This window comes from Camelina sativa, chromosome 5, assembly GCF_030686135.1.
Source record: "Camelina sativa cultivar CO46 ecotype springtype chromosome 5, ASM3068613v1".
In the NCBI taxonomy this organism is placed as follows: Eukaryota; Viridiplantae; Streptophyta; class Magnoliopsida; order Brassicales; family Brassicaceae; genus Camelina; species Camelina sativa.
In genome coordinates this window covers 19,163,616-19,177,774 of record NC_141884.1, presented here as the reverse complement: position 1 = coordinate 19,177,774, position 14,159 = coordinate 19,163,616, and the positions used below count along the sequence as shown (strand labels likewise).

At 35.1% G+C, this 14,159-nt stretch overlaps 3 protein-coding genes across 3 annotated transcripts; 1 reads left to right on the top strand and 2 right to left on the bottom strand.

The window, feature by feature from the left end:
* Positions 1-2,415: 2,415 nt before the first annotated feature.
* LOC104786972 (uncharacterized) lies at positions 2,416-4,609 on the bottom strand. Its single transcript, XM_010512456.3, has 5 exons — positions 4,304-4,609; positions 4,068-4,174; positions 3,502-3,979; positions 3,275-3,393; positions 2,416-2,795 (listed from the first exon to the last, which is right to left on the bottom strand). Exons 1-5 carry the CDS (start codon positions 4,511-4,513, stop codon positions 2,594-2,596), a joined length of 1,116 nt encoding a protein of 371 aa, XP_010510758.1. The 5' UTR covers positions 4,514-4,609; the 3' UTR covers positions 2,416-2,593.
* Positions 4,610-7,274: 2,665 nt separating this feature from the next.
* Positions 7,275-10,472, top strand: LOC104786969 (protein SUPPRESSOR OF K(+) TRANSPORT GROWTH DEFECT 1). Its single transcript, XM_010512454.3, has 8 exons — positions 7,275-8,048; positions 8,142-8,247; positions 8,950-9,148; positions 9,234-9,302; positions 9,386-9,460; positions 9,550-9,648; positions 9,742-9,897; positions 10,152-10,472. Exons 1-8 carry the CDS (start codon positions 7,571-7,573, stop codon positions 10,275-10,277), a joined length of 1,308 nt encoding a protein of 435 aa, XP_010510756.1. The 5' UTR covers positions 7,275-7,570; the 3' UTR covers positions 10,278-10,472.
* LOC109133104 (pentatricopeptide repeat-containing protein At2g27610) lies at positions 10,383-13,140 on the bottom strand. The gene has a single exon (XM_019245941.2). The coding sequence runs from the start codon at positions 13,041-13,043 to the stop codon at positions 10,464-10,466; it is 2,580 nt and encodes an 859-aa protein (XP_019101486.2). The 5' UTR covers positions 13,044-13,140; the 3' UTR covers positions 10,383-10,463.
* Positions 13,141-14,159: the final 1,019 nt, after the last annotated feature.

The following is a 14,159-nucleotide window of genomic DNA, read 5'->3' as shown; positions in this document are numbered from 1 at the left end:
AAATCAATATATCCACAAAACCTATGAAATGGTTTGGTCTTGATCATGAACACCATGATAAGAAAGAGAAAGTGTAACCTTTATTATTTTCTAATCTAAAAGTGTTATAATGTTTGTAGAAGTCTTTAGAGATTATTTTTCTAGAAGAACTCTTTAACTATAGGGCATGGCCGGCGAGACACATGTGCAACAAGTGCATTTGCACAGGGACCATCAAATTAAGGCCAAAATTTTATGATATTTTTAATATATATATATTTAATTATGCTGAATCTATATCTAAAAGAACCCTAAATTTATTTTTTGAAGTTTAATTTTGAGGCCCAAACTTAATAAACAAATGAATAAGCCCAATGAAATATAAAACCAATGTACTTTACTTCAATTTTTTTTATTTTGTGACATATTTTACTTTCATTTGTCTACATTTTGGTAAAAAACAAGATCTTTTTTGTAGTCACACCCGGTCATTCCGTTGAATGAACCGGCCCTGCTACAGGCCTACACATCTTGTTATTGAAAAATAATCACAAAACTAGATATTCATCCGTGGTACACCGCGGGGATATATTGTCGTTTAAAAACTAAATTTTTTTTTATTGATTATATTACATATATATATATATGTAAATAATATTTTTTGTATTTGTTGAATTAACTATAATTATGTAGTGTATAATTTCTATTTACTATATGGTGTGGTTTATTATATATATCCTTAATGTTCATTAAATTTTATTTAGTCAACAAATAAACTATTTTTTAATTTTTCTATTTCATTTACAATGTAAAGAAAAGATAATAGTATTACATAATATATTATAAATTTAAAATATATGACTATAATATAATTTGAATTTGTATTATTTGTTGTTTTATTCCTATATTATGTAAGATTTTAGTATTTAGAGTTGTGCAAGTCGATTAATTGATTCTTATTATGTAACACATCAATTGATTCTTATTAGTATTGTTTGAAAATTTTAATATTAGTAATATATTAGCTTCTAAAAACAATTCAATGGAGAAAAAGAAAAAAAAATTGGGTTCGTTCGGGCCCAAAAATATTGGTTTGATGTCTTAATTGCAAGATGTATAAATGTAAAGGGCTTGGACCCTGATCTGTTAATAATATATAATTTTTAAACCAAATCCAATTTTTATTTTTTAAAATTAACTCAATGGCAGTCTTGTAAATAAGTGGCAAGTTCAGGATTTATTTCATAATTGTACTTGAAAAATGTATATATAGATCATGTAGGAGTGTTACAACATATATTATTATCACACAATCACAAAATAATGTAAAAGTTTACAAACAGTGGAGAATGCCTCGATGTTCGGTTATTCGATTCAATGCATAGTGTTATGTCTAATACGATGAATGTGATTCATATCAAATTTTAGAGTAAAGGGAGTGTTTGTTCATTTGATCAATCGACCAATCAAAAGTCCAAATTTCTTTCCTTGGAAGCAATTCAAAAGTAATATTTAATTTGTTGGATGCAATCTCTTTGATGCTGCATGCCTGCATGTTTAACATTTGGTTGATGATCAAGCTAGACCAATTACAGCACCCGACCCACACGAATAGTCATGGGTTAACTCACCGGCTCTCAAAGTTACCTTATCTAGCTAACCGGTCCAACATTTAAGACGTGGGATATTCTTTGTTTAATCAGACAAAAAATTGCATTAATTTTTCTGAACCAGTCAACATCAACAACTGCTCATCATATGATAACCATGAACCAATCAAGTCAACGGTTAAGCCTCCTCTTTTCTCACACAGAGTTAAAGGTCAACGGCTCTTTCCATATAAATATCATAAATTAATCTCCAATGGTTTAATTTCCCGATTTGGACACACCAAGATAACCTTAGGACCATTGATTTAAGTCTCGATCAAACTAGATCGCACACATCATCAAATCCAAAGGTTACATGCCTTACCTATATAGTCTCATTAATTGGTATCATCATTTTCCGTGATCCTTTTTTGTTGTTGTTGTTGTTGCCAATAAGTTGTTTTTCTTTGACTCTTGTATTAGAGTTGTGTTCACAATTTTGTACGAGACTGTCTCACGGTTTATTCACAAGTCGCACGGTGTCTATCTGACCTTATCTAAGCCTCTCTGATCCTCATCTTCAACGGCTACCTCAATCATAAACTAAGCCTTACAAGTCTTGAGGTTTATATTATTATGGATATGATATTATACCTGGATGTCTTTGCTAGAGTGTTATCGAGAGCTCATGACTTATCCGATCGTATTCGAGAACACTACCTAAAAGATTGTCAAAAAAATAACACTACCTAAAGATTATATAGAGAACACTAGGTAGTGAAGGTTTAAAATCATGGAATCAGGGGAACCGTTGAGCATTATTCTGACTGCTTCAACAACGATCACATGTAAAAATCTAGGGATCGGAGATTTTTGTCTTAACTTCTCAATGTCAGACATAAAGGCCAGATGTAAAATCGACAGAGGATCCTAATGTTTTATTATAGCTTAGATAAAATAACTGACCCTTTAGGGCATGGTTCAAAACATTGAAAGACTCAACCATACCGGATTGGTTTACAAAACTACAGGTTGACTGCAACAATGTAAGCATTCCAAGCATCACACTGTTGAAAGTTCTTGACTTCCTCATACTTGATATCACGGCCAGCACCAAACCCATCTGTTCTACGCATTTCAGAAGCGTCTGGCATTTCTCTAAGCCAAAAATGGACTGCTCTAAACCCAGCTTCCTCCATACAGTCCTTTATCTCCGGCAATGACCACCTACACACACATGAACAGAAGACCCAGGAACTTAATGTGAATCATGCATCCAAAAGTTTAGTAATACAATTACAACTAATTTCACAGACGATAAGAAAGTCTTGCCATGAATATAACATTAGATATCGCTGCTACTTAATCCACCAACGCAATAATAAACTCACTAACATGAGAATTTAGATATCAGCTACATTCGAGCACATGGTTGTGTGAGTTTTGATCCATAGTGACTGCACTACAGAACATCTACCTCACCCAACCGACAAAAGCCAGGGGATGCAGGAACCTCTAATGACAGATGAAACATCATCCTACGCTTATCAAGTTATCTAAAATTCTAAGCAATACCCCTAAGTATATAAATATGCCTCTTTGTTTGTTACAGTGAGATTTTCTTAAGGCTAGTGAGAGATTGTTGGTAATGACTGTCCCACTTTTGGGAATAGAATGGATACAGAAGCAGATTACAAGACACTTACAGTCTCCAGCTATATGAAAAAGCATGGCGAATCTTCCTGTTCTGCTTTTGAAGGTGATAGTGCAGACTGATCCTTGTCTTGCGACTTAAAATGTCAAACTCAGCTTGCTCCCACGTATACTACCAAATCATATAGAAAATCGTTAGTATTATCATTCCTAGTAAGTTTCATCTTTATGGCTCTGACACTCCTTTTCACCAAATGTAAGTATAAGAATGAAAAATTACAGTGAAATTTGGGAACTTCCGTTGAAGCTTCAACTGTCCCTCAGCAGAAGCACCTCCATATAAATCCATCACGAAAATACCACCTTTCTTAGACAAAGCTTCACGTGCATTCTTGAAGTAAGTAACCAACTCCGAGCGTTTGTGGAGACAACAACAACTAAAATTGAAAGCACACACAATATCCCTCTTCGGAAACGAATCAGGTTCATCTTTCTCTAAGGACTCAGCAACACTAGTATCAACCAAATCTTCATTATCACCATCATCCAAACTAATATTTTGTATCAGCTCATGAGATTTAGATCTCACTTGCTTAGCCTCAAGAGGACTCAAAACATTCCCATGTAAAAGCGACATCCTTGAATACACATCAGCACCAAGTTTACTAATGTTGTTATCCATACACCATTCTAACGCCTCAAGGTCAAAATCTAGCCCTATAGCAGTCCGTCTTGTGTCAGTCTTTAGCCACTCCGCACTAAAATCAAACAATCAAATCATTAAGCATCTAAAACATTTCTTTTGCTACTTTAAACAATATAACTCAGTGACACATTTGAATTCACCTTAAAAGAGCAGTGCCACAGAAATCTTCTTGGAAATGGAGTGGCTGCCTTCCACCAATATACATCAAAAAGAACTTCTGCAAGTAGCTTATGTCTCCTTTTGGTGACTACACCAAAAAAAAAAAAAAAACAGAACACAATGTCTTGAAAAGCTTAGTACTTCTTTCTCTGTAAGAGATGCAAGAACCACTCAATGGAACCTAAAAGGGCAAAAACACAGAGAGTTGCAAAATTACCTGTACGGATTGTTGGTAAAGAAGGAACTTTGAAGGCAAATCAGATGATTCGTTTCCTTCTTCCTCAGAGTTTTCTTCTTCTTCATCTTCTTCGTCGTCGACGGAGGCAGCAACCGGCGGGTGTTGATCGTAGAAATCTTCTTCCGAATTGGTATTAGAAAATTCACCTTTGTGGCGACGTCGGTTGGGTTTTTTCTCTCGTTTCCCCATTGTCTTCTTCGTTCAAAGGTCCAGTTACAGTATCGATACAGAGAGGAGTCGAGGCGGAAGTGAGAAAAGCGTTGACCTTTTTTCATATGAGGGTGTTGAGTTGACGAAAGTCCCCTCCCTAAACGCTGCCACGTAGGCCCTATGCTCGTGCGTTGCGTCTACCGATTTGGCGGTTGAGGTTTGGTTTAGGCGCAGAACCGCATATACTATAAATCAATTTTAAATTGAATTGATGCAGATTTTAAATGGTTTTTGATTTTTCAAATATCATTCTATTAGCCATTTTAGTTAATAATTAAAAAAGAAAGAAATTATGATAAATGTAGTTTCCCTAAAAAATAAAAAATTTTAGATTTTGAAAGATTTTGTTAATTTTTTTCAACAAATTTACCGTAAATTAAAAAATAAATTTATTATCATTATTTTACTAATCTTTAAATACAACAAAAAAAAAACTAAAACCCTAAGGAAAAAAAACTTTAGAAAACGTCTTTTTTTTTCAAGATACCAACTCCATACATTTTTTTTATGTTGAAAATTGATTTCTCTTTTAAAAAAAATTACCACACTTGAATGTCAAGATGAATAAGCAATAAAAAAGGAAAAAAAACTACAAAAAGATATATATATATATATATATATATTTTAATTTTAGGTAAGTTGTATCCATTCTATTTTTACTCAAAATGATATAAAATGATTAATTTCCTTGATTCTATTAGTATATTTGATATATCAATGTTTTAATTACTTGTGCGATCTCTTTATAACTCACTAGAATTAGACCTACACCAAGTACGGGAACAAACTAATTAAAGTGTGAAAAATCAAAAATGAAATATCCACCCATAGTAACCAAATTATATAAATTCATTTTCATTTTGTTCTTGGTATATGTAGCGTTCTTTTGATCCTGTTATTAGTCTTATGACCTTATAAGTGAGATATATATCATAAAATGAAAAATCATAAAAATATTCTTATTTTAAAAATCTCCGTCTAGCACTGATTATGCCCCGTAATATTACCAGATACACCTTTTATGTCTCAATTAATGACTAATTTATGCTTAGCATCAATTATTTAATTATATCTGTCTAATTTGATTATAACCCGTCTACTCCGATTACTTCCAGTTTAATTTTTGTACACAAATTATTTTTGAAGCCAAATATAAATCAATATTTCTTTTTTGTTATTTAAACATTTAAATTAAGAGTTTGTGATATTTTATAATAACTAATGTACAAACTTTTAATTAAAAATTGTAAAATTTTATTTTAAAATTATGTTTTAATGTGTTTACCATAATTTTAAAGACAATACTATAGTTTTATATTTTATTTGATGTTTTTTCTTTTAACATAAATAGAATTATACATATATTTAGTACTATATATTTTTTATTTTATTATTAATTTAATAAAATAAATCTAAAACTAGTCCCCGATTAATCTTCGATTTTCTCGTTAATTAGACTCACCCCAATCATCCGACTAGCGCCTAGCGATTTTAAAACAGGGAAAAATACTAATATACATTTGGAGAACAACTGAAGATAGGGTATACAAAACTCAGATATGTATTATTACCTAACTTGAACTATACACCCAGTCAAATAAATCAAACGGTCACTTGTTTTGTCAATTTGAATAAGATGTAAACCTAATAAACAATAATGTGCTTCTAAACTACACAAATGTAAACACACCAGTATTATTTTCTAGTACCAGATTTCAGTTTTACAAACCAGAAACTGTATTGGCAATGACATCTTCAACCTATAATGCAAAATACAATGACTTTGAAGAAAGAGTAGACATAAACCTGGATGATAGAATTGCTATAATCGGTGACAAATACATACATAAATATTTTTATTTGACATGTTTTATGAACCCAACAAGATGATATAAATATTTGTAAATAAAATATTATTACATACAATGGAATTTATAATAATTTTTTTTGCTATATGTCTTATGGATTTATAATATTTATCACAAAAAATGTTACTAGTTATTCAAAGACAAAAATCCCCTAAGAAAATCAATATATCCACAAAACCTATCAAATGGGTTTGCTCTCGATCATGAACATCACGATAAGAAAAAGAAAGTGTAACAATTATCTTTTAATCTAAAAGTGTTATAATGTTTGTAGAAGTCTTTAGAGATTATCTTTCTAGAACAACTCTTTAGCTAAACATATTGTTATTGAAAAATAATCACAAAATAATGTAGAAGTGTTGTTATACCATCCAGTTAAGGTTCCATATTCATGGACGCTGGGAAATGAATATACATTGAGTCAACTGCATAATTGTTTTTAAGCGATGTTCCAATTTCTAATATGGGTATTAAGCGATGTTCCAATTTTTGGTGTTACATTTGGTATAAGATATTATCTATCCAAATTTTTGTATCCTTTATTTTCCAACTGGAAATCTACATTTGGGACCGTGCATCTATACTATATAAGCTAAAAATTTTAGTGTTAGAAACTGAATCATTAAAAACTTGCTTAGTTTGAAAATTAACGAAAAATACCCATGACGTAGCCTAGTTTGATAAATTTTATTTGTGAGTTGTGTGAACTAAATAATCAGATTTTTGGGACAATTAAAGAGAACAAATTAGTTTTAAAAAAGAAAATTTACAATTTTTGTTCTTATTGGTTGATAGAAATAACAAATGTACAATTTAGAAAAAAACGGCAAGTGTTTTCTTTATCATTCATCAAAACGGTGAGCCAAATCTTCACAACTTCCAAAAACGCTTCAACGTTTCATTCTTTTACAAACCTACGCTCCGCTGTTTGCAAGACCTTTTCGTCTTCGTCGTCAACAAATCTGGCTTTTCTTCATCGATTTGCTTAATCCATTCCTTCTTCTTCTCTCCTCTCCATCCCTTTTCCCCTCTCTCATTCTCCAAATTCGGAATCTCCTTATTACGATTTCAAGGCTCCTTCTCGATCCTTGATCATCATCACCGATTCAATTAATCAGGAGTACACAATTTTTCGAAATTTTTTTTTTTTCTGGTAAAACCCTAAGTTATGTACAGCAATTTCAAGGAACAAGCGATCGAGTACGTGAAGCAAGCGGTTCACGAAGACAATGCTGGGAATTACAACAAGGCGTTCCCTTTATACATGAACGCGCTTGAGTACTTCAAAACTCATCTCAAGTATGAGAAGAACCCTAAGATCAGAGAAGCTATTACCCAGAAATTTACCGAGTATCTCCGCCGTGCAGAGGAGATCCGTGCTGTTCTCGATGAAGGTGGATCGGGTCCGGGATCTAACGGCGACGCGGCGGTTGCGACGAGGCCGAAGACTAAGCCGAAGGACGGAGAAGGCGGTGGTAAAGATGGTGAAGATCCTGAGCAATCGAAGCTTCGAGCTGGGTTGAACTCTGCGATTGTTAGGGAGAAGCCTAACATTAAGTGGTCAGATGTTGCTGGGCTTGAAAGTGCTAAACAAGCTTTGCAGGAAGCTGTGATTTTGCCTGTTAAGTTCCCACAATTCTTCACAGGTAGTTTGAGCGAGCGATTTATTGAAGATTCTTATAAATTTGTGAGCTTTATCTGTGTATTATTGATTAAACTTGGTTTGTTTACTTATTTAGGAAAGAGGCGGCCATGGAGAGCTTTCCTGTTATATGGACCACCAGGAACAGGAAAATCGTATTTGGCTAAGGCTGTTGCTACTGAAGCAGACTCTACCTTTTTCAGGTAACATATGTCTAAATGTGTTTCAAGCTCCATGAGTTTATTGCAGTGTCTTAGCTCTTTGATTATAGCTCCTGGATTTGAATATTTGGTTAGGGATGTAGGCGTGTTTGGAGTATTTTAGGATTAGTTTGAGGAGGCGGTGGTCTTGAATTAACCCTCAAGGTTGTTTCGAGGTTCTTTGATGTTGTTTGCGTTTGATTCCTAAGTGTTTTCTTCAAATTTAGATAGTAGTATTAAGGAAATCGGTTCAGATAATTGTCAGAAAGGTTTGATTTTCTCTGGAACTTATATCCAGAGTCTACTATATGTTGCAACTTGCAATCGATTTACTAGATTCTGCTATCTGTGCATGTTATAAACAAGCAATATACAGCCAGATTTAATAGCGTATAGTCTCTGGTTGAATCTATATGGCATATTAGAAAACCGACGAATGTGGTATTAATTAGGCAAACATGTAGATGCTTGGGTTTAAGGTTGCCACGAATTCTTGTTTAATGGTGATTGCACGAGATGCTTGATCAAAAAGATGAAAACTTCTTTAGCTAGCATCATGTTCTAGGGTCTTGGGTTGTGAATTATGTCTAGCTAGGTGCTTCATGTTGGTTGTTTTTCTATCTTATCTTGTGTTTACAGTGTTTATACTTGGAAACATGTTATAGCTTAAGAATAGTTGTTTCCTTTTTACTTCCCAACCATCAGCGTGTCTTCATCAGACCTGGTCTCAAAGTGGATGGGTGAAAGTGAGAAGCTGGTATCGAACCTTTTCGAGATGGCCCGCGAAAGTGCTCCATCGATTATTTTTGTTGATGAGATAGATTCTTTGTGTGGTACTCGTGGAGAAGGAAATGAGAGTGAAGCTTCAAGACGTATCAAAACGGAGCTTCTAGTGCAGATGCAGGTGCAAAGCTTATCTGAACTGAACTTTCTGTCATTCAATCTTAGCAGGAACATTTCTTTTCATTATTTATCTCTTTTTATTCTAGGGTGTTGGACACAATGATGAGAAAGTACTTGTGCTTGCAGCAACCAATACACCCTATGCTCTTGATCAGGTGAAAAAAGTCATAAAAGCAGATTGGTTCCATATTTTCGTTGCCAGTTAAATGATATCTTGGTAACGCCTTGTTGATTTCAGGCTATCCGACGACGTTTTGACAAGCGTATTTATATTCCTCTCCCAGAGGCCAAGGCTCGGCAGCACATGTTCAAAGTATAGTCATTTGCTTCGAGTTCCTTAAGTAAAAACCATTCAAGGGAGACCCAAACAGTTTACTAATGAGATATGTTTTGTAAATGCAGGTCCATTTGGGAGACACGCCTCATAATTTAACTGAACCTGATTTCGAATATTTAGGCCAAAAGACAGAAGGGTTTTCTGGTTCAGATGTGTCTGTTTGTGTATGTGACTTGTCCTTGAGTTATTTCTTATTGTCCTGAATGTTGTTATCGATAGATAAGCCTTTGTATTGAGAATCTTTTTGATTCTTGCAGGTAAAAGATGTTCTGTTTGAGCCTGTTCGTAAAACGCAAGACGCCATGTTCTTTTTCAAGTCTCCTGATGGTACATGGATGCCATGTGGGCCTAGGCACCCCGATGCCATCCAGACTACAATGCAAGATCTAGCAGCAAAAGGGCTCGCAGAAAAGGTACACATAAAAAGCTTTAAATGTATCATTTGAGGTTTTGTGTTTCAAACTTCTCTTAGTTTTAAATCATTTGAGTATCTGCTGGAAGACACATAAAATTTGAAGCATAAATAATGCTATGCTATGCTATCGGTCTTAAAAATATTCATTCCAAAAAGTTATTGTGGTCGTATGATACTGAGATACATAGTTTTTGTAGTCATAAGTCTTCGATGCTGTAAACTAAAAACGGATTTGTGTATTTTATGTGACAGATTATTCCACCACCTATCACCCGAACAGATTTCGAGAAGGTACTTGCAAGACAAAGGCCAACAGTGAGCAAGTCTGACCTTGAAGTCCATGAGAAATTCACGCAGGAGTTTGGAGAAGAGGGTTAATAGATTTGAAGTTCCATCAAATACCTCTCATAATCATATTAGCCTCTTTGACTTTCTGCTTATGTATGTACTGAGAAGCAAAACAAATCTCAAACCCATGTTTGATTTCATCCCAAAAACATTGAATTTGCTTTATTTCTCGAAACGTGTAAAAAATGTTATGAACAATGTTTTCTTTTTATTATTTCACCAAAAGTCCCCACATGAGCAAACTCCATCACTGCCAAAGTGATGAAACCGGTTTGAATCTCTAACTACAATCTCTCTTTTTTCAATCTTTGCAATCAATTTGATGACTGCATGACAATCTCCACAAACCCTAAGGTTCTTAATGATCAAAAGAGGGCTTCCCTTTGGCGTAGCTATTAACCCAAAAGCAATAGCTAATCTCTCACTATGCTGAGCAAGAACAGCTTCTTTGTGCTCATCATCAATGTCTTGAAGCACATAACTTTTATCCGGCTCATACCCTAAATCCTTCAGCCGTGTACTTAAATCTTCTAGCTTCATATAGATCTGATCTTTACGAGGATGAGACCGATCACCCGCCAAGAATGCGTGAGTCTTGTTCTTGACCTCAATCCAACTGTAACCAGGTTCTTTCTTCACGTTTCTCTCGTTCATGAGCTTCCTTACTTTGGCTCTCTCTTGCCAGTCTCCTGCCTCTGCATACATATTAGACAACAGCACATATGCAGCTGAATCCTCTGGTTTCATTGCAATGATCTTCTCTGCAGCTAATCTCCCAAGCTCTGTTTTCTTGTGCACACGGCATGCAGCTAGAATCGTTCTCCAAATGGTGGAACTAGCCGGGTTTGGCATGTTGTCTATAACCTTCATAGCCTTTTCGAGTTGCCCGGCTCGGCTATATAAATCCACCATACAACTATTATGCTCTTTTGTAGGTGCAATCTTGCAGTCTCTCACCATTATATCGTAATACTTTTCGCCTTCTTCTACTAACCCCGCATGTGTACAAGCGGTAAATACTCCGACGAATGTCACGCTATCCATTTTCACCTTTCTCTTCTTCATTTCCTTGAAAACTTCGAGAGCCTTCATAGCTTGCCCGTGTTGTGCATACCCAGAGATCATCGAATTCCATGATACTAGATCTCTCTCTCTCTGCCTCTTAAAAACTTCTTCCGCACTCTCAATGTTGCCTTTCTTTGCATACATGGTTAAAAGAGCACTACTAACACACAGAGAGCTATCGAGTCTTGATTTTATAGCAAACCCGTGGAACTGCTTTCCCTGTCCCATAGACGCGGTAGTAGCCGCACACACGTTAAGGATGCTAGAGAATGTAAACTCATTCGGTTTCACCCCTCCCTTTGTGAGCTTACTAAACATCTTAATAGCTGCCTCCGTCTCTCCGGTCTGAGCATATCCTGCAAGCATCGCTGACCAAGCCACAATGTCTTTATCATCAATACCACTAAAAACTTTTGCAGCCTCATCTACTTTACCTAACTTCACATAAGCATCTAAAAGAGCGGTTCCAACGGTTGAAGACCTCTCGTAGTTAGTCTTTACAACTTGTGCGTGGACCTCTGATGGAGAAATTACAGGAAGAGCTGTGAGAATGACAGAATAAGTGAATTCGTTCGGCCTAACACCTTTCCTCTTCATTTCCGAAAATAAATCCACAGCTTCCTCTTTCCCATCATTCTGCAAGAAACCACTAATCATCGCTGTCCATGAAACAACATTCCCGAGGGATCCTGTCTCTTTGAACAGCCTAAGAGCATCAACCATCGCCATACATTTACTATAAGCCACCATTAGAGCCGTCCTTATATTTTGATCAAACACAAACCCGTATTTTACAACACTGCAATGGAGCTGCTCTGTGAATTTCAGTTCTTTTAAGTTAGCACACAGCTTAACAATGGAAGCAAAGCTAGATTCAGATAACCGCACATGATTAAGCCTCATAGAGTAAAACATTCCCAACGCTTCTAAATCAAGCCCATTTGATGCATATCCTGAAATCATACTATTCCAAGTAACCACACTCTTAACTTCTGTTTTATCAAACAAAACTCTAGCTTTTCTAACATTCCCACACTTGAGATACAGATTAATCAGAGAATTAGACACCGGAATCGTTTTATCTAAACCATTCTTTACAACAACTGTGTGTACCTGAGTTCCCCTCCCACCCACTCCTTCCTCAGCCAAAACTCCAAGAGCAGCTGCGTAAGTAAACGAGTTCGGCTGAGTTCCTTCGCCTTGCATTCTCATAAACAATGTCAAAACTTCCTCACTCATCGAGTTCCGAGCATACCCACTTATCAATGTAGTCCAAGTAACAACATTTCTCTCTTTCATTTCATAAAAAACATTCCTTCCATCTTTAAAGTTACTTCCTTTCATATATGTATCAACCAGCGATGTTCCCACGCTCACATCATCTAAAAACCCAAACTTTACACACTGACAATGCAACTGTCTACCAAAAAGCTCATCACACAGAGTAGCAGAAACTTTTATAACAGAGGAAAAGGTTGAGCAGTCCATCTCCATTCCCAAACGATGAATATTCAAAAAGAGTTTAGTTGCTTCCTGAGTTCGCCCGTCGCGAGAAAACCCAAAAAGCAAACTCGTATAACTCTCCCGATCTCGGTCAGGACTTTTGTCGAACACATTGCGTGCACTATGTAAACGAGAGGATGATGAAGAAGCGCTAAAGCAATAAATACGATGATTGGGTTTGAATATTTCCAGAGATTGAGGTCTCCGTATTGTCGTTGCGAATTGCATTTGCTTTTCAAGATAACGAACAAAATTTTTTGTGTTTTCGAATTATTCATTTGCGGTTCAACAAACAACTCTTTGTTGAGTATCAAATAAAATTATGAAAATGATATTTTGTTGGTTAGACATTGTTAATAGTGTTTAATTCATGGTCTGTTTCGGTTTGATTTTCAGGATTTTTTTTTTTTTTTGGTTTATAATAAACTAGATGAGGACCTGATTTAAAGTTTTATAAATTAAATTAAATTTAACAAAAATATATTAAAATTTGTTGTAAGTTATTTATAAATTTTATTTTTGTTATAATACACGGATTTATATCCATTTACAAATATTTTATGTATGTGTACTATTAAAAGTGTACTTTTAAAAACCTAAATATATTCTATGTTACTAATATATTCTTTATCACCACCTATATATGAAAACATTAAGCCAACTATTTTACTTTCAGTTCTACATAGTTTTTTAATTACAAAAATTGTTGGCTCCAAAAATATTTTGAATAAAAAATATATTACATAATATACTAATCAGTTATGTATTATCACAATAATTTATGACCACTATAGAGAAAACCTCAGCTCCGCCTTATAGAGAGAACCTTGCGTCTAACCTCCTCCACCATAGAGAAAACCTTGGCTCCACCTTCCTCCTTTGGAGAGATAACATAGCGTCCAACCTCCTCCACCTTCTTCCCTAGGGAAGATAACCTTGTTTGCAACCTTCTCCACTATAAAAAGAACCTTGGCTCTGCCCTCCTCCTCTGTAGAGAGAAAATGTTCACGTTTTTTTGCTATCTCAAAATGGCTTGCTCCGACAACTAATGAAAAAAAAAAAAATTTAACGTCACAAAATCTTTTGATAGTAACTAATGTTAAATTTCCCAATATATTTGTGGAAGTGTCTTTGACACACCATGATGTAGCTCTGTCTCTGTAACGCCTCAACCGCCACCTTGCTTAGTGAGCCCGTGTCCACTCTCAGTCCATAGGCCCACCTTCCTAAGTGGGCCCTATATCTTTCTCGGCCCATGGACCCACCCATATTTGATGGCCGGTTTGTTACGTCTAAGAGGCTTTAAAAACTTGTTTACCGACCCTACAAATCTACAAATGACCT

What these genes read in the sequence shown, in the direction of transcription:
- LOC104786972 (XM_010512456.3), bottom strand. Translation starts at nt 4,513, where the DNA reads ATGGGGAAACGAGAGAAAAAACCCAACCGACGTCGCCACAAAGGTGAA. An exon ending in GGAAGTTCCCAAATTTCACT is followed by an intron (nt 3,394 to 3,501) that starts GTAATTTTTCAT and finishes ATGATTTGGTAG; the next exon opens with TATACGTGGGAGCAAGCTGA. An exon ending in TTTTCATATAGCTGGAGACT is followed by an intron (nt 2,796 to 3,274) that starts GTAAGTGTCTTG and finishes ATGTGTGTGTAG; the next exon opens with GTGGTCATTGCCGGAGATAA.
- LOC104786969 (XM_010512454.3), top strand. Translation starts at nt 7,571, where the DNA reads ATGTACAGCAATTTCAAGGAACAAGCGATCGAGTACGTGAAGCAAGCG. An exon ending in AGCTTCTAGTGCAGATGCAG is followed by an intron (nt 9,149 to 9,233) that starts GTGCAAAGCTTA and finishes TTTTTATTCTAG; the next exon opens with GGTGTTGGACACAATGATGA. An exon ending in CAAAAGGGCTCGCAGAAAAG is followed by an intron (nt 9,898 to 10,151) that starts GTACACATAAAA and finishes TTTATGTGACAG; the next exon opens with ATTATTCCACCACCTATCAC.
- LOC109133104 (XM_019245941.2), bottom strand. Translation starts at nt 13,043, where the DNA reads ATGCAATTCGCAACGACAATACGGAGACCTCAATCTCTGGAAATATTC.